General features: G+C 49.7%; 1 protein-coding gene across 1 annotated transcript in view; it reads right to left on the bottom strand.

Annotated features, from left to right (window-relative positions):
* The window catches only part of Des (desmin), a 7630-nt gene extending 2463 nt beyond the window's left edge, over positions 1-5167 (bottom strand). The window contains exons 1-7 of the mRNA XM_021199367.2: positions 4508-5167; positions 3280-3340; positions 3090-3185; positions 2760-2921; positions 2470-2595; positions 1839-2059; positions 178-221 (exon numbers count right to left, since the gene is read on the bottom strand). Of these exons, the coding sequence (XP_021055026.1) occupies positions 178-221; positions 1839-2059; positions 2470-2595; positions 2760-2921; positions 3090-3185; positions 3280-3340; positions 4508-5082 (1285 nt within the window). The 5' untranslated portion in view covers positions 5083-5167. The remainder of the gene's footprint in view (positions 1-177; positions 222-1838; positions 2060-2469; positions 2596-2759; positions 2922-3089; positions 3186-3279; positions 3341-4507) is intronic.
* Between the last annotated feature and the right edge of the window lie 18314 nt (positions 5168-23481).

The raw sequence follows: 23481 nt of genomic DNA, 5'->3' as shown, positions 1-23481 counted from the left end.
CACCACCACCACCACCACCACCACCACCACCACCACCACCACCTCAGTGCTTTAGCTACAGTCCTCTTTTTCTTTCAAGCCTGGCCTCCTCCAGGGGTCTATCCTTCTCTCCTAATGGACTTGGGCTACCCAAATTGAATCCCTGCAGCCCATCTCTGCCCTCCAGCCCACACTCACCTCGGAAGTTGAGAGCAGAGAAGGTCTGGATAGGAAGGTTGATCCTGAAGAGGGAGAGACCACGTCCCCAGAGGGTTAAGAACACTCCAGTCTCCCCCTGAAATCCTGCTCCTCACTCTTTAGTCTGCTTCTCTCCAAGCATCCCTAGTTGTCCCAGGCCCACTGAGCCCAGTACCCCTACTACTCACAATGCACAGAGCAAGAACCAACTCTAGCTGTCCCAGAAATTGCTCCTTCTAGAACGTTCACCCACGCTCATCCTGACTTCAGGCACAGCTAACCCACTGCACCCTCCAGGACCCCCCGATCTTCCTTGCTCCTGGCACTAGGGGAGGCATGGACAGAGGCTGAGAAACTCGCTTTGTGCCCTCCCCACCCCAGGCAGGCCAGATCCAGGAGCCAACCATTTATGCCTAAGCTACAAGAGAGGATCTGTCTACCTTAAAAGGTCATTCATGGCGTGCTAGGTGTATGTTCTACAAAACGCAGGGGTTGGGGATGGAGCTCATTTGGGAGATAGCTTGCTGAGCATTCAGGAAGCTGTGGTTCAATTCCCCAGCACCACGTGAACCAGGCATGGTGGCAGTCTGTTAGGTCCCATCATTTAGGAAATGGAGACAAGAGGAACGGGTGTTCAAGGTCATCTTTGAACTACACAGCATGTTTGAGGCCCGCCCGAAAGAAACAAGTAAACCCCCTGAATTCTCCGTATGACTCTGTACCTAGGCTCCTCACCATGCTCTTTATGACTACTGACGGGTAGGCACCATTTGTTAGCATAATTGATCTGTCTTAAATTGACGTTAAACTTACATACAATGGAAATGTTAGAGTACATCTAGTGAGTTTTAAGAAGTATATCTCCATGTAACTTCCGGTACAATCCAGATTCATAATGTTTCTGTCTCCCAGAAGATTCCTTTAGAGGAGTGTGTGTGTGTGTGTGTGTGTGTGTGTGTGTGTGTGTGTGTTGGGTTTTGTTTTGCTTTGTTTTTGAGACGGGGATTCTTCATGTAGCCCTGGCTGTCCTGGAACTCACTCTGTATTCCAAGCTGGCCTTGAACTTAAAAAAGTTCCACCTACCTCTGCCTCCTGTGTGCTGGGATTAAAGGCGGGTACCACCACTGAAGGGTCACACTCCTGTTTCTCATAGCTGAAGTTTGGGTGGATTGCTTTGAGCACATTATCTCTGTCTTTTCCTCTGAGCACAAGTGACTGTGTGTTTGTATGTGCATTCCCCTTAGCCTCCACTCTATCAGTGTACAAGGCTTCCTGCTTCTCCATTTCTCTGTTTGTCTCTAGCCCCGCCCTTTCCATCCTCATCATTTTCCATTCCGCTTTCATGGCTCCCTTGACTGGCAGTAATATTTTATTACTGATTGCCAAATATGATTTTATACTGTGGGTTCTTAATTCTAAAGGTGAATAAGGGAATACTTATGCTTCTCTCTCTCTCTCTCTCTCTCTCTCTCTCTCTCTCTCTCTCTCTCTCTCTCTCTCATAAAAAGCTGTTAATTACATTGTGCTTTACCCAGGTGGCCCTTGTTAATTTTCTGCAATGGGCAGAATGGTAGCCTCTTGGGTAAAACTGCTTCCAGGTCTTGTTGAGATATGGGGTGGGCTGGGCTTCCAGCACCCCAACCTTACACCTGAACCCTCACCTGCTCTCCTCGCCCTCCAGTAGCTTCCGGTAGGTGGCGATCTCCACATCCAAGGCCATCTTCACATTGAGCAGGTCCTGGTACTCCCGCAGATGGCGGGCCATCTCATCCTTTAGGTGTCGGATCTCCTCCTCCAGGCGTGCAATGTTGTCCTGATAGCCACTGGCCTCGCTGGCGAAACGATCCTCCAGCTCCCTCATCTGCCTCATCAGGGAGTCGTTCTGCAAGGGATGAAGGGGTCCAAGTCAAGGGTAGGCTCAGAGCATGTCTAGGAGGGAGGGCCTTAGAGAACCGGGATGGGAATGAGACCTAGTGTTGGAGGTTGGAGGCACCTCCAGGTTCTTATGGTTAGGTAGAAGAATCGTCAAAGGCTTTTTCTTAGCTGTGGCACCCTGAGCTCCAGTAAAGTCTTACGTGGCCATTCAGAATAAACCACCTAAAAAGGAGCATCCAGTCATCCAACCTCACAGGAAGACACCCCCAGGGCTCATCTGATTCCTTAGTACCCAACTAGGAATCCACCCATCTGGTTTTACCATCTCTGTAATGGGCTCAAAGTATCACAGGGTGAGGATATGAGCTAAGTGGCAGACAGAAAGAAGCTGAGGTTGTGGGATGGGGAGGGACTCACGGTGCCCTTGAGGGCATCAATCTCGCAGGTGTAGGACTGGATCTGGTGTCGGTATTCCATCATCTCCTGCTTGGCTTGGCGCAGCGCATCGTTGTTCTTATTGGCTGCCTGAGTCAAGTCTGAAACCTGAGGGCAGAGAAAGGGTCTCTGAGAGGGAGAGAAGCAGGATGCAGCGTAGGCAAGGGAGTATGGAGACTCTAGGTTCACCCTGCTCCATGGATGCAAGTACAGGAAGCATTTCACATGGAGATAGAGGAGAGATGCCTGAGTTCCTAGGCTAGACCACGCACCTTGGACTTGTACCACTCTTCAGCCTCAGAGATGTTCTTAGCTGCAATGGTCTCATACTGAGCCCGGATGTCCCTGAGGGCGGCTGTGAGGTCCGGCTTGGACATGTCCATCTCCACCTGGACCTGCTGTTCCTGAAGCTGGGCCTGGAGCTCACGGATCTCCTGCAGGGCACAGTGGGGCTTCAGTCCCCTTCTGGACCCTCCCAAAGCACCTCCACACACCCCATTTCAGAACTATCCCCACCACCACCCCACGCCACGCCCCTACCCCCACCCCACGCTACGCCCCTCTTCTAGCTGCCTTCACCATCACCCAAGGGCCCCTGGTACCTCTTCGTGCACTTTCTTAAGGAACGCAATCTCCTCATTGAGGGACTCGATTCTGCGCTCCAGATCAATGCGAGCTAGAGTGGCTGCATCAACATCCTGGACGGAGGAAAAGACAACGTCAGGGTCAGGAACAGCTCAAGTGGGGACCAGAGAGAGGAGAGGTGACCGCTGGGGACCAAAGAGGGCTCACCGCTCGGAAGGCAGCCAAGTTGTTCTCTGCTTCTTCTCTCAGTTGGATTTCCTCCTGTAGCCTAGCCAGGACAGACAGACAGACAGACAAACAGATAGTGAGGGACAAAGCCAGCTGTACAGAACTACTGACTGGGGACCTACCAGGGAGCCAGCTCAGGACACAGGGACAAGCCTTGGTGGTTGGATAGAACAAGAGGCCCAGGGGGAAAAAAAAGCAACAGCAGAGGCCCCGCCCACGAGGAGGGTAGCAGGAAGTGGCTCTGTCTCAACCCTGGAGCCACACCCTTGAAGTCTTGTGTCCCAGATAGACTGACCTCCCGCGGGGTTAGGAACTCTGTTTTATTTTATCCACCTCTAAGTTCCCAGGCATAGCCTGACCCATGTAGGAGCTAAATAAATGTTTGTGACTTTGGTGGCAAGAAGGTGACACTGCTCATTTGGGTAAACAGAAACAGGACCGTCAGTACGGAGTCTTTAAAAAAAAAATTCTTTTTTAATTTTCTAAAACAAATCTTGCTAAGTAGGCCCCGTTGGTCTTGTACTTGCTCTGTATCCCAGGCTTGCCTAGAACTCATGGCAGTTCTCCTGTACCATCCTCCCTAGTGCTGGAATTACAGGGGTGTGCCCCCATATCCGGATTATTCAGCCTTTTTTACTGGATCATGGTGGAATGGGCCACAGCCCTTATCCACTGTCCCCTTTACTCAAACCTGTCCATTTACCTAGTGCAATAGCATTACCTCAGCTAGACCCAGGGACCCAGCCCCCACACCCCCATCCCTGCCCCTCCCTCGGGGCTCATCACAGCTGAGCTGAACGCTACTACCTGACTTCCCTCCTGCGCTTCCCAATCCATCCATCCTTCCAGGCTCTCATCAACTTCTCTTCTCCCTCTGAACGTGCTCTGACCCTTTCCTTGGCTATGGTCATCACCATACTGTCACTTAAGCAACTTAGCATCCTTTCACAGGCAGTCGCCCACCGTGCACTAAGCAAGGCCCCCCATTTCTTCTCTTTGTCTACCTCCCTAAGACAACTACTCCAATGTTACATAGGAGGGGCCACGGAAAGATCCGGAGTCCATCTCTACTTAGCACTGAACCCTAGGAAATGACCTTTCCCAAACAAGGGCTGAGGAGGGAGGGTCTCAGGCTCTGCGGGGTGAGGGTGGGAGGCTGTAGGGGATGGGGATGAGGGGAAAGATCTGGGAGGCGCTGGGCCCTCACTTGGCCTTGAGCCTCTGCAGGTCGTCTATCAGGTTGTCACGCTCCACGTCGACGCGGGCGCGTTGGTTGGTGAGCACCTCCACCTGGCGCCGCAGCTCGCGCATCTCCTCTTCGTAGAGCTCGGCGACCCGAGTCGGTTCGCGGCCCTTGAGCCGGTTGACCTCGGCGGCGAGCGCGGCGTTCTGCTGCTCCAAGAAGCGCACCTTCTCGATGTAGTTGGCGAAGCGGTCATTGAGCTCTTGCAGCTCCACCTTCTCGTTGGTGCGCGTGGCCAGGAACTCCTGGTTCACAGCGTCGGCCAGCGAGAAGTCCAGCAGCTCGCCCGCGCCATAGGATGGCGCTCGGGTGGTCCCCAGCCGGCTAGCCCGCAGCGACCCCAAGCCTCCGGCCCCGCCCGACGTGCGCGACACCTGGTACACGCGGGATGTCATTGAGCTCGAGGAGCCCTTGGTACCGAAGCCTGCTCGAGGGAACACGGGAGAGCTCAGCGGGGAGCCCAGCGAGAAGCCCGGGGCGCCGCCGAAGGTGCGGCGGTAGGAGGACACGCGCTGGCTGGAGGAGTAGGCCTGGCTCATGGTGGCGGCGTGGACGAGGCTGGCTGGGCGGACGCACAGAGGAGGCAGCGGACGGGCAGCCGGCTGGAGAGTGGATGTGAAGAGGGGAGACGGAGCCCCTTAGCTGTCCGCACTATTTGTAGCCCTCCTGACATCACCCCCCGCCGCCCCTCCCCTGACAGCTGCAGGATCCCTCTGTCCTGCCAGGAAAAGGGCGGCCACAGGCGAGGGGGCGGGGAGGCCAGCTCCCCCGCAAGAGGCCTGCGCCCCTGGACAGCCCGAAGAGGACAGAAGACAGGCAGGCCTGCTGGGTTTCACAGGGCAAGGAGCTGACAGGAGACCCCTTGGCCGGCCCCTTTTTTTCCATTTGGATGCCTGCCTTATCCTGGGGAAAGCGGGCTAGAGAATTTCATTTGTTTGAGGCCCCCTATTTTCTCCGAGGAGAGGTTTTAGGCTAGGAGGTCCTTGTTAGAAGGACCCCCGAAGTGTTTTATTCGCAAAAGAAATAGAAAATGCTGACAATTCCAACGACTGTGGGCAAAGCCCAGACAGGACTCTAGTACCATCCATCAAAGGAGTTTCTAGGTAGGCCTGTAGGGTAGGTACAGGTTAGTCAGAGAGGGACCCTGGCCAGGGCCTGATTGCGTATGCATATCACTGACACCTGGGTTTTAACTCTGAGCCTCAGTTTCCCTCGGGAGGAATGTAGGCCTTCTGCTTCCCTCAAGTTTATAGCCAGCAAGATAGTTTCCAGAAAGATTCTGACGGCTGCTTCCAATTGGTGTAGTCACACCCACGCATCGCCTTTGCCTGACTCCTGCGCCCCTGTCTCCCTCGCCCCCTCTCTGATTCATCCCCCTACTCACACCGCCCACACCCACTCACACCACGGGTTTGTGTTTTGTCAGGAGGTGCATGTCAAGCCAGCCGTCTCCCTAGCAGCAACAGCTGCCAAGGCGAAATACCAGAGCTGGTATTTATAGAGAAGGAAAGGACGAGCTAGGAAGCAAGGTACAGGAGAGGCGTTCGGGGGACTGGGAGCCAGGCACCTGAGGAGACAGAGGTGTCAAGGAAGGCTGGCAGTGACAAGCTTCAGCCACTCCAGGACCCCAACAGAGATGAAGGCCCAGGGTGTGTTTGCCTCCCTCTTCCCGGAAGCACAAGGCACACACTACATTTCTTTGTGCACGTTGCTACAGCTCTTCACTTAGGCCAGACCCTTCTGGAACACAAATTCTGGGAATAGAGCACTAGATGAGGAGTCCATAGCTCAACCCTGGAAACGGAGCCCTGGATTAGGATCCACAGTCCTCCTACCTAAGGCTGGTCAGAGAGAAAGCGGTGCCAAAAAACATATCCTTGTCCTCCCTACCTCTCAGGGTCCTTAGTCATAGAGTGGGGCCGAACAGCTTTGCATGACTGTGCAATGAGCCTTTGAACAGGCCAGGGAGGCAATAAACCACACAACAACAATAACAATAATGCCTTATATGTACTGACCCCTGCTGAGAACACCACGCCTGTGACTCCCCAGTTCTCCAACAGCATTGACAGCATCGTGAAGCAGGGCCCGCATAAATGCCATTTGTGTAGCGTAGCATAGTGAGGTAGCCTGACTACAGGGGCTAGGTGATTGGTTCTTTCTCTGCCATAGGGATGAGCCAGTTCAAGCCAGATTAGATGATATTAAAGGCAGATTTATTGGGGAACTGCTCTCAGGAGAGTTCACTGGCCCCAAGGATGGAGGAGACCAGGGGAGTTTCAGGGGGGATGGGGGGAGGAAAGAGAAAGAAGAAAGAAAGGGCTCTAGCTCAGAGAGAGAAGAGAGACCAAAATGTCTGGATTATATAGGGACGGGCCTCTGGAGAAAGTGCAGCCCAGCCCCTGGACTGGAAAGTTCAAGGTTGAGGGCAGGGTATACAAGGTAGGGACTGAGGGATGCTAGGAGAACCTGGAGGCCAGTTTTGCTTTGGTGTGTAAAATATATGCCTCAGCCCCTTGTCCCCGGGTCTGAAACCAAACACTAGGCTTTGGCTCCAGACTGGATGCGTCTACAGCAAGTGAACTGCGAAGGACTTGCTACTTCAGTCTTTTCAAAGCCTTTCACATTAAGCAGCTAATTTTTACCACTGAGACACATTTATGAAATGGATGGGGAGCTCCAGATATTCCTATCCAGGCTTCAAGTTAGTGCAAGCTGTTATGTTCTAGTTATTTTGGGGCCTCAGTTCCCAATCTAGACTGTCTGCTTCTAGAGGATTTTGGAGGCTGTATGGATCCTTAACACACCCCAGACAGCACCTTCAGTTGTCATTGTCATTTTCTGGCTCTTGTCCTTCTCTCGGATGACACACTTCACCTCTTCTTGAAGCACAATGAGTAGCTACATGACTCAGATCCCCGCCATTGCATCTCCTGACTGTAAGAATTGGCTCAAGGGGTGCGGGATCTGAGCAGGGTCAATCCGAGATCTCTGGAATTTATGAATAAATTGGGGTTTGCTCAACTGGTCCCTGTAGTCACCTTGCTTCCTGACTTCTGTTTGGGGTGGGGGTGGGGGATGTCAACTTGCTCTTGCTACACATGGAAAGCTGGGGAGGAGACATCAGTTGTTGGCCTGGGTGTGGTCACCAGCTCGAACTCTTAGGCCCTTGTCATGCTTTGTCCCCTACTTGGATCATGAAACTCCTTTTTCCACTAAAGGTCCTTGATGTTGGCTTTAGTCATCTGCAATCCAAAGAAACAGGGTGTAGAAGGACATTGCTATGAAGGTATAGGACATTTCTATGAAGTTGCTAAGAAGGACATTCCTGGGGCTTTGCGAGCCATCCCTAGTACACATAAGGGAATGGCCTTCAGGCCAGCCCTAGCCTTCAGTTGCTTGGTGAAATGAGGCAGAAAACAAATAAATAAACCGCATCATCTCTAGTCAAAATCAACAACTACCAGGCTCTTGGCTTCAAACCAATTGGGACTTTTTCCAAGATGCGGTTCCACTCCTGAGGAGCCATGGAGAGCAGTAAGACAACACTCTGGGGCCTGAAAGGCAGGAAGGAGAGAAAGGAGCTCCCCGAAACATGCTCTGAGAAGGCGCTGGGAACTGGACGCCGAAATAATCACTATCTCCCTGTATGGGCAATGGCCATTTCAACTCTTAACTATTCCAGCCCGCCCCGGCCCCTGAGCCACAGGACCAAGTTTAAGTGGTGGCTGCTGTTGATCATATATATGGAGCTGACCTTTATTTTTTTCTTTTTGTAGTCTAGACTCATGATTTACCTGTCTTAACTTCCAGAGTGCTAGGATTACAGGTGAGCATTACCACACCTGGCTTTTTCCCTTTTAAAATATTTTACATGCTGTTCCGTGTCTTAGAAAGTATCCTATCCCAGTTCCCTCATAACTGAGTCCTGTTGTATCATTATAAAATATAGTGACATAAAATTGGCCTTTATTTGCTTTATTAGTTTATTTGTTCTCAAAGTCAATCATAGTGGCCTATGCCTTTTATTCCAGCAGATACAGCCAGATCTCTGTGGGTTCAAGGCTAGCCAGGTCTACATAGTGAGTTCTAGGACAGCCAGAGCTACACAGAGAAACGTTATCTCAAAAAGTCAAACCAATCAACTAACCAACCAAAGAAGCAAAAAAACAAAATAAGACAAAAAACTGTCAAAAAGTAAACTAAGGCGCTAATCTTTAAAAAAAAATTAATTATTTTTACGTATATGGGTGTTTTGCCTATATGTATGTATGTATATATGTATGTATGTGTGTCTGTGCCCCAAATGGATGCACAAGAAGTCCATGGATGCACATGGATGTCCAAGAAGTCCAGATGAAGGTCTCCAGCTGGAACTGGGTTTACAGATTGGTGTGATGGAGACCTCAGGCAGCAAGTGAGCAAGATGAGGTGAGCGGAAGGAAAGGAGACAAGATTCAGAAAGTAGCTCATTTAGTTGGGGGTTGGACCACAAAGGTTTTCTAAACCTCTAGGGATGATTGGGGCTGAGTATGGGATTGGTGGGGCCAGGGTGCTGGGGATGGCTCATTTGCATAAGGAGGAATTCCAGGTGCTGCTGGCATGACCTTATAAGGAGAGAGGAAGTTTAACTTTGCTGCAACTATGTGACTTCTTCTGGTGTGGGCAAAGGTGAGGGGAACTCAGAGCTACATGCACGGGGACATGCAGGCCCCAGGCAGGGGAGGGAGGGGGTCCCAAGTCCTACCTTTCTGGAGATGAGATTTCCGGAGTTGGACAGGACTGGACTGTACTCCAGACTGGCTCCTTTCGGTTCCGAAATTTGCCACCCTTCAACTGGGAGCTTTGGTGTGGATGTTGGGAACTGAACCCGGGTCCTCCAGAAGTGCAACCAGTGTTCTTAAGTGCTGAGCCATCTCTCCTATCCCAGCGAATCTTCTTGATTGGTTTGAACAGGGGCTGGGGATACAGCTCAGTGGTCCAACACACACAAAGCCTTGGGTTTGATCACTACTACTGTGTAAACTGGGCCCATGCCTCTCCTCCTGGGACTTCAGAGATAGAAGCAGGAGAATTAGAAGTTCAAGTTCATTCTTTGCTTCATAGCAACTTTGAAGCTAGCCTGGGCTACAAATTTGGTTGCAAAAACAAACAAATGCTAGAGTTTATAGGTGCTAACGACCATTTCTGACATAGGTAGTGGCAAACGAAAGTGGGAAAGTGGTTCGAGCTTCATAAAGGGAGCAGGAAGGGGAGGCACTTCCTGGTCAGACACGGAGAGAGCAGAGACAGCGGTTGGTTGGTTACTGTTCTGGGCTGCCTCCCTTTGACTCTTCAGTCGGAAAGCCCAGTCTACTTGGTTGTTTCTGCTTATTTGAGCGATGTTCTCTACGTTCTTTCTGTCCTTCTTTCTTGTCTTCCCTATTTCCTCTCTTCCTTTCTTTGTTTTGTTCTGAGACGGGGGCTTGTGGCATAGCCCAGACTCACCTTGAACTTATTCTGTACCTCAGCCTGACTTGGAACTTTCAATCCCTCTGCCTTAGTCTTCCACATCGATAGGATTACAGGTCTGTGGCACCAGGCCTGAATCTGTTTCCTTTTAGTATGGTCTTTGAGAAGAAGTAGCTCCAATTAGGTTTCACTTCTGTTTTCAGAGCAAGCAAGGATCCCATTACTTATGAACCCTGGCCAGCTTTTTCTAATCAGGGATTCTTCAGCCCATTCAAACACCATATTTTATTTCTGTCTCCATGGAGTTGATAGCTGTAGGTAACTCATGTGCATGGAGTCATAGAGTGTTTGTCTCCTTGTGAGTGGTTGGTTTAACTCACAAACAAGGGAGGAGGGCCCAGAGCAAATTGAGTGGGAGAAAGTAGGGGTGGACATGACCAAAATATATACTAAGGACCTCATGGTACAGTGGTAGCATATCTAACTCCAAAATTCAATGTATACATGTATAAAACTTTTTTTTTTTTTTTTTTTTTTTTTGGTTTTTTCGAGACAGGGTTTCTCTGTGTAGCCCTGGCTGTCCTGGAACTCACTTTGTAGATCTCGAACTCAGAAATCCGCCTGCCTCTGCCTCCCGAGTGCTGGGATTAAAGGCGTGCGCCACCACGCCCCGGCTTAAAACTTTCAAAAGTAAAGGTAAAATTTACATTTTAAAAAGTTTCTTCAGAGTCAGTGCTGGCACTTGGGAGGCAGAGGCAGATGGATTTCTGTGAGTTCCAGGCCAGCCTGGTCTACAGAGTAAGTTCCAGGACAGCCAGGTCTACACAGAGAAACCCTGTATCAATCATCATCATCATCATCATCATCATCATCATCATCATCACTGCAGCTCTTATTCCTCCCAGCACTCACTATGTCCCGGTCTTGTTTGTTCTGTAACATCTGTCCTAACGAGTATGAAGTGGTACCTCACTGTTGTTTCAATTTGTGTGTTACTGATCATCTTTGATACTAAGCACCTTTCTGTGTTTGTTGATCATCTTTGGATCTTCTTTGGATAAATGTCTGTCCTTGTCGGGATTTCTATTGCCGTGATGAAACACAATGACCAAAAGCAAGTTGGAGAGGAAAGAGTTTATTTGGCTTACACTCACCCATCACCGTCCACCATTGAAATAAGTCAGGACAAAGAACTCACACAGTGCGGGAACAAGGAGGCAGGAGCTGATGCAGAGGCTGTGGAGGGGCGCTGCTGACTGGCTTGCTCCTCATGGCTTGCTCAGCCTGCTTTCTTACAGAACACAGAACCTCCAGCCCAGGTTTGGTGTCACCCACAATGTGCTGGGCCCTCCCAAACTGGTCACTAATGATAAAATGCCTTACAGCTGGATCTCATGGAGGCATTTCCTCAGCTGAGGCTGCTTCCTCTCTGATGATGCTAGCCCACGTCAGGTTGACACACAAAACCAACCAGTATAGTCACATATTCCTGGCTGTCCTGAAAGCTGGTCAAAAACTCACAGAAATCCTCCTGCCTCTTTCTCCAGAGTGTTGGGATTAAAGGAATGTACCGCCCTGTCCAGCTCATAGTGTCCTTTAAGAAACAATTGCTTTTTAGGTTTTGTGAAAACCAATTTTAAGAATCAATATATCTCTCTCCTTCACATCCTTTTGAGTCATATCTAAGATATCATTGCTGAATCCGGTGAAATGAAACTTTTCCACTATGTTTTTTTTTCCCTAACAGTTTTATGTTTTTTTAATTCCATGCTTAAGTATAGATACATAGGGCATAAGGTAAGGGCCTCCAGTTGGCTCTTGCATGCATATGGCTAACCAATATTCCCACCACCGTTTGTGGAAACCTGCCCTTTTCTCATTGAATGATCTTGATTCCCTGTTGATAACTGTGTGACTATGAGAAAACTTATTTCTGAGTTCTGTTCTGTCCCATTGACCTATATATTTGTATTTTTCCTAGCTCCACATTATTTTGACAACTGTAGCCTCAGTAGTATTTTGACAACAAGTGCAAGCCGGTTAGCTTAGCTCTTCTTTTCCAGTTTTTGTTTCATTTTCTAGTTGAAGCCCATTGAGACAACATAGGCAGCTTAGAACATATTTTTCTTTTTCTATGAAAAATGGGGTTTTGATAGAGATCAAGCTGAATACATGTGTAGCTTTGGGGGATATCAACATCTTCATAATATTCCAGTTTATGAACATGAGATGTTCTACATTTATTTGGGTATTTATTTCAGCAACACTTTATAGCCTGCAAACTTTTATTTTGGTTATTGTTATGAGTCTAACCGATGAAGTTGTTATAATTCATCATCAACCAAGAGGGCTGTGTGCAGGCTTTCCCCTTTGTTCTGCAATGTGGAATATTACATTGTGTGGAAATGTCTCATACTGCAAGAGTATGTTCTATATGTTGGTGATCTTTTTTTATTAGCTCTTGAGTTTCCTTTCCCATATGTTGTTGAAATTTTTGGTCAGCCCATAGTTTTCTTGTTCTGTCTCCGTCTCCATCTCCGTCTCCGTCTCCGTCTCCGTCTCCGTCTCCGTCTCCGTCTCCGTCTCCGTCTCCCTCTCCCTCTCCCTCTCCCTCTCCCTCTCCCTCTCCCCCCACCTCTCTCATTGGCACCACAGGGTAGTGTTGGGCTCACAGACTGATGTAGGAAGTATTCTTTCCTCCTCTAACTTCCACAAAGACTGATATTATGTTTTCTTCAGAAGTTTCACAGAATTGCCCGGCGAGGCCACCAGGTCCTGCACTCTGGGCCTGAGCTATCAGGGCCCACACAGTTTAAGCTGTGCACCTCAGCTCTTCCCTGGTGCTTCACCATGGATCTGGTACATTCATCAGGTTCCTTATTTGTGGGCACTTATACTGCTGCCAGCTCTGGTAGTATAAGCAACGCTGTTTGGAACATCTTCAGGACACACCTTCGAATAAGAATATTTTAGTAAATTATTTTTAACATGAACTTGGGTTATTTCATGATCATACCTCTCTCCCTGGAGCTCCTTGATCCTGGGAAATGTGAAGGCACACCAAGACCAACCTGTTTGTGGTTAGGTAAGTGGCAAAGTGCCCTGCACAATGACCTGAGTTCAATCCCTAGAACTCATGTTATGAAAAATGAAAGCTTAGGTAAGTGATGTATGCGTGTAACTCCAGCACTGGGGAGGCAGAGGCAAATGGGTCCCTGGGGCTTGCTGGCATGCTTGCACACACACCCATCTTGATATGTGAGAGTGTGTGTGTGTGTGTGTGTGTTCTCTGTGTGTATATCTGTACCTAGAGTCTATGAAGGCCAGAAGGGATGTTGGATTTCCCGAGACTGGAGTTATAAATGCTTGTGAGCCTACAAATGGTATGCTGGGAACTGAACTCAGGTCCTCTACAAGAGTATGCAAGTTCTCTTAACTACTGAGCCAGCTTTCCAAGTGTGTGTGTGTGTGTGTGTGTGTGTGTGTGTGTGTGATCAGAAGACAGTTCTCAAGAGTTCTCTCCTTTCACCTAGTAGGGCCTGGGGGGAGTAAATAAAATCAGGTCATCAAGCTTGGTGGCGAGTACCTTTGCCTAGCTCAACGGTCTTTGCTTTATCTAAGACAGGGTCTCGTATAGTCTAGGCTGGCCTCTTGCTATACAGCAGAGGATAACCTTTCTGCCTCTACCTCCCAAGTGCTGGGATTACAGATAGAAGCTCCCACGCCCACTTTATGTCTCTTAAAGTTTCCAGGGCCCAAGACCGTAGCCCTTCAACACCCATTGTCAGTCACTATTTAACATGACTACAGGGGCCAAGCCTCCTGCACAGGGAGCTGTAGAGGACAAACCTTGTCCAAACCAAAGTCACACTTAGCTCCATTACCCAGGGCGGCCTACACCCCCACCCCTCTGTCTCCTGTCACCTGACCCTGGGAGTTCTGCACAGGGGTGAACTCTGGGGGCCTGAGCTCTTGTCGACCCTTCAGCTCTTGGTGGGAAGAATGGTTAGAAGCACAAACACAGAGCCTGGGGTAGAGTTTTAACTGGAGTTCAAGATGAGTGCTCATCCTGGGGTTTTAACCGACTGCCATCTGTGCCACCTAACAAGTGCCATTTTCTTTCTGACCTTGGAATGACCTTTGTGAGAGTGGGGAGCCAGGCCAGATCTTGTTTAGGTGGGCTAGTGCTCAGTTGTGGCAGGTTGAGTTTCTGGACACCAGAGGGAAGGTTGCCTCCTGACACCTGCAGAGAGGCCCTCCAGGCACTGCCTGCTGCTGCCCCCATCACCTTCCCCTCACCAGCAGCTCCTAAGGCTCCACCAGTGCAGGCTCCTGAGTGACTGTAAAAGGGAAGGAATGTCCAGAGGAGATTGTTTCTTCCTGAAACCCTAGGGGCGGGGCCAGAGCTGGGGGGGCCCAGCCAGAATGGCGTTAAGATTCTCCCTGAAACTCATCTCTCTTTTACTGCATTGGGGTGGAGGAGTGGCTTAGTCAGAAAACCCCCATCCTCTGCCCCCCTCTCCTCTGGTTGGCTTAAGATCTCCTAAACACATCCTCTTGTTCTCAAGCATCTCTGACTCCTGCCCCCTCTTCTTCCACTGGCTCCCCATCCCCAGTCCTCACCCCCGGTCCTGCTTCAGACCCCCCTCTCCCTCACGCACACACTCCTTTTTCAGACATGAAGTACCCTGGGTTTTCTGCCAAAGTAGGAGACGTCTGGGGCTAATCTCACCTCCTTCAGCCCCAGCTTCTACCAAACAGGACATTTGTGTCCACGAGGGAAGGACTAAGTGAAGGAATGGAGGTGGGGGGTGGAGGAGGTGGGTGCCTGGTCTTAGGGTGACGGCTTAGGGACCATCAGTGCCACAAAGTTAGATGTAATGGAAACAGAGGTCATAGTGGAAGTTATAGAGGGAAACCGCACACACTCCAGTAGCATTAGGAGAGGGCTGGGGGTCCGGAGGGGGCATTAGGGAAGGGCTAGAAGTGGGGTGGGGGGTATTAGTGAAGGGCTAGGGGTTGGGGTGGGGTACCTTGTAATTCTGATGCTTGGGAGACTGAGACAGGAGGATCCAAAATTTTTTTTTTTTCCAGGACAAGGTTTCTCTGTGTAGCCCTCACTGTTCTGAAACTTTCACTCTGTAGAACAGGCTGCCCTTGAACTCACAGAGATCTACCTGCCTCAGCCTCCCGAGTATGGGGTTAAAGGCCTGCACCACCATGTCTTGCTTAATTTTAATTTTTAAAGCTCCTACTTGTTTACTTATTGGGGGCTATGCTACCGCATACATATGAAAGTCAGAAGGCAACTTGTCCGGTCACTTCCTTCTATCATGTGGACTCTGGGGATTGATCTCAGGTCACCAGATTTAACACCAAGTGCCTTTACCTACTGAGCCATATAGCTGACCCAGAAGCTAAATCTCATTGACTTTTCTAAGCAAGTGTGGTCTGGAGTCTCCACATTAAGAGAAACCAGATTACAGGTGCATCCCTAGAAGAGACATTATCCCATCACATGTTGACATGGCTACTCTGCCAAGCCTCTATGGTACCACCATTCCTCCTGGGGATGGATACCCTGACCCCTTCCTTCTTTCTCCCAGGTTTCTTGGCACAGCTTTGAAGCCACTGGCCCTCTGCACAGCTAATGCAGACCTACCTCCTTCTGAGTTCCAGTTTCCCTACCACACATCTCCTAATCCCCCAGTTCCATCAAACCGCTGAGGAACCCCCCCCCCTGAACTTTTGTTTATCATGAGTCCTATGCAGCCTTGAGCTTGCCCAAGGGACAGATGAGGCAGAGCTGTCAAGGCTGCCACCCCAAGGAGAAGAAGAGGTCCCACTCTTTGGCCAACCTTGGAAGAGCTTTTGTTGTTTGTTTGATCATAGTTTGGCTTTTTCTTACTGTATTGATCTCAGATAGGATCTCACTGTATAACCCTGACTGGCCTGGAACTCCCTCCACAAATCAGACTGGCTTCAAATTCACAAAGATTTGCTTGTTTCCATGTCGTGAGGGATCAAAAGCATGCATCACCACACCAGGCTTGGCATCAGTCTTTGTGGGCTGCAGAAAGTAGGGCTCAACAGGCTTGTATAGGGCAGGACCCATCAGCCACCCTCAGAGCCAGTTCTTAGTACTCTGCTAGAAGGTGAGCCCTGCTTGCCTCTCCCTTCATGTAGAGCCAGACCAGTGGCGGTGATCCTAGGTCATCACTCAGCGTTTGCCGCTTGCCTCTCCCTGATTCATCTCCATTCCTTTCATCTTTCCTCATCGGCCCTTTTGGTTCCAACTCCTCTAGTTTGGTCATATTCCTGCTGTTCTGGGACCTTTCCAAATTTCCTCTGAGGCTCTGGGTGCTTTAAACAGGGCCCAAGCGGCTGGCAATGACCTCACAGGGCCACTATGCACAAGCTGCTATTTATAGCTGTATAGGATCACACTGCTCTTCTTCGCACAGCCCAGAGTCACGGTCATCTTAAGGGTCCACTCAGACTCTGGGGCCTTCTCTGACACTTTAGATCACATCACACAACACAGCTTAAACCGTGCTTGCTGGGGGTGGGTGGGTGGGGAATACTTATTCTCTGAACCATTCAGGTACACACTGAACCTGGGTCTGAAACTCCAGAGAACACCAGACAGGGTCTTTCTATGCAACCTCTCAGCCTGCACACCAAACCGTGCTTGTTATATGTTCTAACTCTTTACTCCCCCGTCTTCTTAGACCCACTGAGAAATGGTTACACAATGGCTCAAGTTCTACTGGACTCCATGGAGCCTGAGCAAAAGAAAGAATTGGGGAAGAGCAGATAGGCCCTGCCTAGATTCAGACCCTGGGTTGATCCCTCTTGAGGGAGTCCATTCTCCATGAGCCTCAGCTGAGCTAGTCAAATGGCTCTGCAAGTAGAGGCAACTGTTGCCAGACCTGACAACCTGAGCTCAGTCCTTGGGATCCACATGACGGAAAGAGGAAATTCCTACAAATTGTCTTCTGACAAAGCCCACACATTAGCCAGGGCCTGTGCGCATCCATACGCATGCACACAGAATGAATTTTAAAAATGTAATTTAAAAAAGAAAGTAAGCTGGCAGTGATGGCATAGAACTTTAATCCCAGCATTAAAATCTGGGAAGCAGAGGCAGGCGGATCTCTGAATTTGAGGCCAGCCTGGTCTACAGACTGAGTTCCAGGATAACTAGGGCTACTCAGAGAAACCCTGTCTCAAAAAGCAAAACAAAAGAAAGAAAGGAAGGAAGGAAGGAAGGAAGGAAGGAAGGAAGGAAAGAGGGAAGGAAAGAACGTAGGAGCTGATGAAAGCTACATATAATACATGCAGTGTAGGTAGGAGGATTAGATTCCAGGTCAGCCTGGGCTATACACTGTGAACTGGAGACCAGCCTGAGCTACAACAGTGAAGGGCTGGGTGCTGTGTTCAAGAAAGGGAACCAGGGACATGTCTGATAGAGGCGCGATATGGTGTAGGGTAAGGGGGTGCCTCTGCTGGTCCCTGCTGCTACATCTCTTCCCCCTGAGGTACCAGCCACACGCTGGATATAATATGGAACAGAGTTTACTTAGGGTATGGGGAGGGGAGTTGAGGAGGAAGTAGAGACAGAGAAAGGAAATGGCCGGGGAAGAGGAGAGGCCGGCCATGAACACGGGGTGGGGGGGGAATGGGGAGAAACGCGGCAGAGAGGGAAGAAAGTAGAGGGGAAGAGAGTGAAGAAGAGGCAGGCAGCCCCTTTTATACTGAGTCAGGCACACCTGGCTATTGCCAGGTAACTGAGGGGCGGAGCCTAGAAAGGATATTAACACTGCGGCTTTAGCTCCGTGGTAGAGCACTAACACACATAGGGTCCCAGGTTCAACTTCCAGTAATTCTGGTCCTCAGTTACCCCATCTGTGAAAGAATAAGAGAAAAGGAGACCAGAAACTAAATGACCCACCGCGGTGAGCTCTCAGTAAGGGCCAGCCATTACCACGTTGTCCTGCCTCTCCACTACAGGGTCTGGCTCTAAATCTTGCTTCTAGCAGGCACAAGGCCAAGATCCATAGCCACAGCCTCCTGACTCCAGGTCTCCCACTCTCCCTCCCACTCTGGTAAGACCCTAGCTGCCACTCAGGAACTGCAGCTCTGTACTAGGCGTGGTACTGTGAATCGCTGCCTCACGAAACCGTGTCTAATCCCGACGACCTTGCTTCCATCTTCCTTTTACAGAGCAGATGGGCGGAGCTTGAAGAGGGGAGTGGTAAGTTCCCCAGGGTTGCACAGCAAAACAAAACAAAACCACCACCACGCGACCACATCGAAACCAAACCCGCCTGGATTTGGCCCTTCCTAGTGGCCCTAGAAGGTCTGCTCTTTTCTCTGTGTGGGCCATACAACAGGCAGACTTGGCAGCACCAACCTAGGTCTTCCTCTTTAACTCAGCCCTATAAGGGGATTTCCGTGGGAGAAAGTCCCACATTCGGAGTGAGGTTGTTCGGGACAGGCTTCTCTCTCCAACCCCACCGCCCTCCATTTGGAAGCTGAGGCCTCCGGATGTGTGTGGAGGTGGGGGAGTTGGGAGTAGAGGTTTCCTAGCTGTAGGGCAAAAGATCTGGACACCTACACCCACACCCACATGCCAAAGCCTCACACTCCCTTCGGTTGCACCCCGGCCACAGACTGCCCCCAACCGGCCTCAGCCACACATCCCTTCTAGTAGGCTGCCTGAAGACCAAGGGCTGGCACCAGGCTTGATCTTAAAGCCTCGAAGTTGGAAAGAGACTCTGAGGCTGATTGCCAGCTGCTGGGGATTCCCATCACCTCGGCACCCCAACTCCCCCGGGGCAAGAGATGACCCCCAAGAGGCTCTTTTCCCACGAACATCCCAGCAGCGCCGCAAGTGTTTCTGCTGCCAGAAGCTGTACCCACACAAGTCCCAGAGTCCTTCGGACCCCCCTACTCATCTAGCCTCGGATAAGTTAGCCCTCCTCCACCCTCCCATGCTGGGTACGGGAATAGAAGCTCTGAGCTCTTACTCTTGGGACTGGGAGCGGCCACAGCCGCCGCTGCCACTCAAGATATGGGAGGGGCTGCAAGGAGAGGAGGGCCCAGTCGGGGAGGGGACTCGAGTTGCTCCCCAAGTCTTTTCTTCACAGCTCCATACCATCAACAGGGCAATCCAGTGTCTGGGTCTTGGGGCTCCAGGCACAAAAACTTAGTGCGGGGTCAGCACCCTAATTTCTGTCTCTTTTCAGCTTGGCTCAGCATCTCTTTTCAACTGGGTGTCTGCCTCGTCCTACCCCCAACTCCAACTAAGTAGACCGTCTCTACTGGTGACCCAGCATTCCAGCCTTGCTCCGGTCAAAAGGGCTTCCGGCCTGACTTGGGATCCCCACCCCCACCCTTAGGTCTCTGGCAGGCTCCTCTAGGCCTCCCAGTTGCTGGTCCTTAGCAATTCTTTCTCCTGGCACCTCCCCCAGCCCCGGCCAGATTTAGCTCCTTTAATCTTCCCTGAAATCCAATCCGACCATTTCCTGAGCACAGGCTGCACTTCCCAAATGGCCTGTCACTGGATAGGGTCCTGGCTAGGGAGGCCTCAGCTCCTAGCTAGACTGAAGGAACCCCACTTCCAATCCTGTACCAACAGTTGAACCTCTCTTCTTCCCACTCCAGAGAAGTCCTGAGAAATGTATGCAGTGTTCAGCTAGCTACCATTGGCCTCCACAGGGCCAAGGGGAATGGGCTCTCTCTCTGCCTGGGGCACCCTTTCTCAAAGAGTTCTTTTCTACCATGGGCCTCTCCTCTCCCTTTGCACTGCAAGCTGCAGCTGGGCCATCCAGCTCTTCCCTTCTTGGAGTGCAGACTGGAACCAGTACACCCAGGCACTCACCTGAGCTCCTCCCCCTCCTGTGTGACCTTGAGTGGAGAACATAACTTAGACCCTTAGCTTAGAGCCATGAAGAGTAGCTAATTCATGCCCTAGACAATTCTGGGTACATGACAAGTGCTATTTAGTCACCAATGGAAAGGCTGAAGATACGACTCGGTGTGAGAGTACTGGACTAGCATCCACAAGGCCATGGCCAACATCCCCCAGACTCCCAAACAGCAGCAGCAATGGCAACATGTTCATCATAGTCTGGATTCTTCTGAGAAATTTTTTTAAAGTGTCCAATGAAAACACCATTTCCTGCCTCGAAGCTCTGAGACTTTTCTTCTGTGTTAAGATACCATGGATTGTGAGACACTTCATTTATTTAATAACATTGTTTCTGGAGGAAACAGCAACATTGCCGTACAAAATGTACAAAACTGTCAGCCATCCATCTTCTGATCTCAGAATGTTCTGGAATGCAATGTCTGTGTGGCACCCCTTCCTCTATCCAGAGATCCCCTGTCCCAGCTTCCTTTATTTATTTATTTATTTACTTACTTACTTGTTTACTTATTTTGTTTACTGTTATTGCTTGAAGACCGGGGTTCAAGTCATTTCTACAAAAGGTTATTTTGTTGTTGTTCTGTTTTTAGCTAACTGGCCTTAGGTTAAAAAAAAAAAAAGCATTCACTTCCTCATGCCCTGGTTTTTCCTTAAGCAATCCACAATTGTAGTGAATATTAAACAAAGTGTACGTATATATTTATTCAGCACTGAATTGGATATTCAACACACGGGAGCTATTATTATTGTAACGATTTTGAAACGTTTGTTGAATTGAATCAGTTTTCCCAAGATGTGAGAGGTGGAGCTCTGGTATTCCATGGTCCAGATGCCCTCCAGTGGTCATCATGGGGAACGGCAGGCTTCCTGTAGGCTTTGGAACTCCCTTAACTGGTTCAGAAATTCATTATACTACCCACACCCACACCAGGCTCATCCAATCCTCCTGGAATTCTTCACGTTACCCTTCCTTTTAAGGAGACCTTAGGGATTTCTAAAAAAGAGCACTGAAGAATATCAGAGACTATAAAGCAAGGCTTAGCAATGGAGGCTAGTCTAGATATATTGTCTCAGAGTCCAGAGACCCACTGAAATAGATTGTGTTAATGCCAAAGACAGGAGGAGAAAGACCACTGACCCAAATCACCAGGGCCAAATTAATTAAAGCAGACAATTAATTAAAGCAAACTTTTAAATGGGTACATGGGTTTCCTCCCACCGAGGCAGATTTGAGGTCAGTTTGGATGTGAGGAAGGCAAGGTTTTTATAGCTCAGGGGTAGGGCGTTTTCAAATGGGGGATCCGAGACAAAATAGGCAGCACATGAGCATACCTAGTTAGTCATAACGACCTCCTGAAACAAAGACACGATTGCAAGGTTGGAACAGCAGATAGTCATAAGAGGGGAGCCATAACAACCTGTTTGAAACAAAGACAGGGTTGTAAGATGGTTATTAACTTTTGAAACGAAGACATGATTGCCATTCTTGGAACAGGCAGTACAGAACCATTTGTAGTTAAGGTTTCAGGTGGGGCACAGCCCAGTCCTTGAGACTCTGAGGTGTTACCATGAACAGAAATGAACCGAGTTTGTCTTTATTGTAAGATGGCTTTTAAGCCTAAAATGGAGGCCAGTTGGTTCTTTAGCTGGTGAAAGGCTATGAGCAGAATGCCATTCTTCTGTGACCCAGACACTGTGGGACCTGGTCTATGGAAACACCCTCCTGCTGCCATCCCAAAAATCTAGTCCAGAACAAGGTTAGCCTGAATCCAAGAGTCTGAATCTATGGCATGACGGATCTCTCCTCCGCTCACCCAGGCCGTCTTTCTTTCCTCCATTTATCCATTCATCAATATGTATTGAACACTGGCTATGTACCAAGCCTCATGCTCTAAGTGCTGGGGGTTAAAAAAGATCAATTTAACACAGATACAGACACAGCGACTAAGAGTTGTCTCAGACACCACATGGGGAGCTAATCCTCCCATTCAAGTGTTTACAGCATCTGTGTGTAGCTTGGAGGGGAGGTGGGAAGCAGTACCAGAGGTAGAAAAGCCACATTAGATTCCAGCTCTGCCACATTTCCTGGATAAAACCTGCCCCAGTCTGGCTAAGGTAGAGCCTGGCTCTCTCCTTCAGGGTCACTGTTGTGTTTTATAAATAAAAAAGAAAGAAAGAAAGAAAGAAAGAAAGAAAGAAAGAAAGAAAGAAAGAAAGAAAGAAAGAAGAAAAGGAAAGGAAAGGAAAGGAAAGGAAGGGAAAGGAAAGGAAAGGAAAGGAAAGGAAAGGAAAGGAAAGGAAAGGAAAGGAAAGGAAAGGAAAGGAAAGGAAAGGAAAGGAAAAGGAAAAGAAAAGAAGAGAAAAATAAGCTAGGGATATGTTGGGTGGAGATGTGGTGTGGTGTGGTGTGGGGGAAAGGGGTGTCTCTGTGGGCCCATGCGGAGGCATCCCTTTCCCCTGAGGTACCAGCCACATGAGGCTAAAGTATAGAACAGAGTTTATTTAGGGCCTGAGGAAGGGGGTTGAGGGAGTGGAGACAGAGAAAGGCAAAGGGGGTCGGGTGGGTAGAGGAGTAGAGGCTGTCCATGAACGCGTGGAGAGAGAGGGGAGAGGAATGGGGAGAGAAGGGACAGAGAGAGAAGAGAGATGAGCAAGAGAGGAGGGATGAGCAGTCCCTTTTATAATGAGTCAGGCACACCTGGCTGTTGCCAGGTAACTGTGGGGCGGAGTCTAGATGAAATGTCACCCTGTTCCTTGGGGATCCCTCCTCACCTCAAACAGATCCCCATTTTTAAAGGCACCAGAATACTTCTCTCCTTTTCCACCATGGCCCTTACCCAGGCCCAGATCTTGGAACCAAATAGGTTTTTGGTTTTTGTTTTATTTGTTTGTTTGGTTGGTTGGTTTTTAGAGACAGTGTTTCTCTGTGTAGCCCTGGCTGTCCTGGAACTCGATCTATAAACTAAACTGTCATGGAACTCAGGGATCTGCCTGCTTCCACCTCCGGAGTACTGGGCTTAAAGGTATGCATCACCACTGCCTGGCTGGGAGCAAGGTTTGTTGATTTTTTTTGAAGAAGAATCTCATTGTGTAGCTCTAGCTGGCCCCATGAACCCTTCCTGGGATTACAGAGATGAGCTGTCACACCCAGCTTGGAGCACTTCCTTTTTAAAACCCATGCTAGACATGGATGGCCCAGCTGGGGACTTTACTCACCAGAACTAAGCACTGAAGCACAGCTCCCCATTTCTGGTCAGACCCCCATCTGGGATCACTGGAGGGAGAGGGGCTGCAGGTGTTTCAGGGTCCGTCCCTCTGGAAGATGACTGGAGGAAGGTAGAGTTGGTAAGCCCACGTCACTGGTGTGTACAGCCTCCTGAGTCTGTCCTTCCTTCCTGAGAGTTTCCCAAATGTCCTCCCTCCTGCCTTTTGCTGGGCCCCTTTCCTCAGAACCCTTTGCAGCTTCAATAGCACAGACCATGGTTCCTTCTAGGTCCTCTCAGCCCAGCCAGACTGATGCTGTCCAATAGAAATGTAACGGGGGGGGGGGGGG

The sequence above is a fragment of the Mus pahari genome, chromosome 5 (assembly GCF_900095145.1).
Source record: "Mus pahari chromosome 5, PAHARI_EIJ_v1.1, whole genome shotgun sequence".
In the NCBI taxonomy this organism is placed as follows: domain Eukaryota; kingdom Metazoa; phylum Chordata; class Mammalia; order Rodentia; family Muridae; genus Mus; species Mus pahari.
This window is presented reverse-complemented; position numbering and strand designations above follow the sequence as displayed.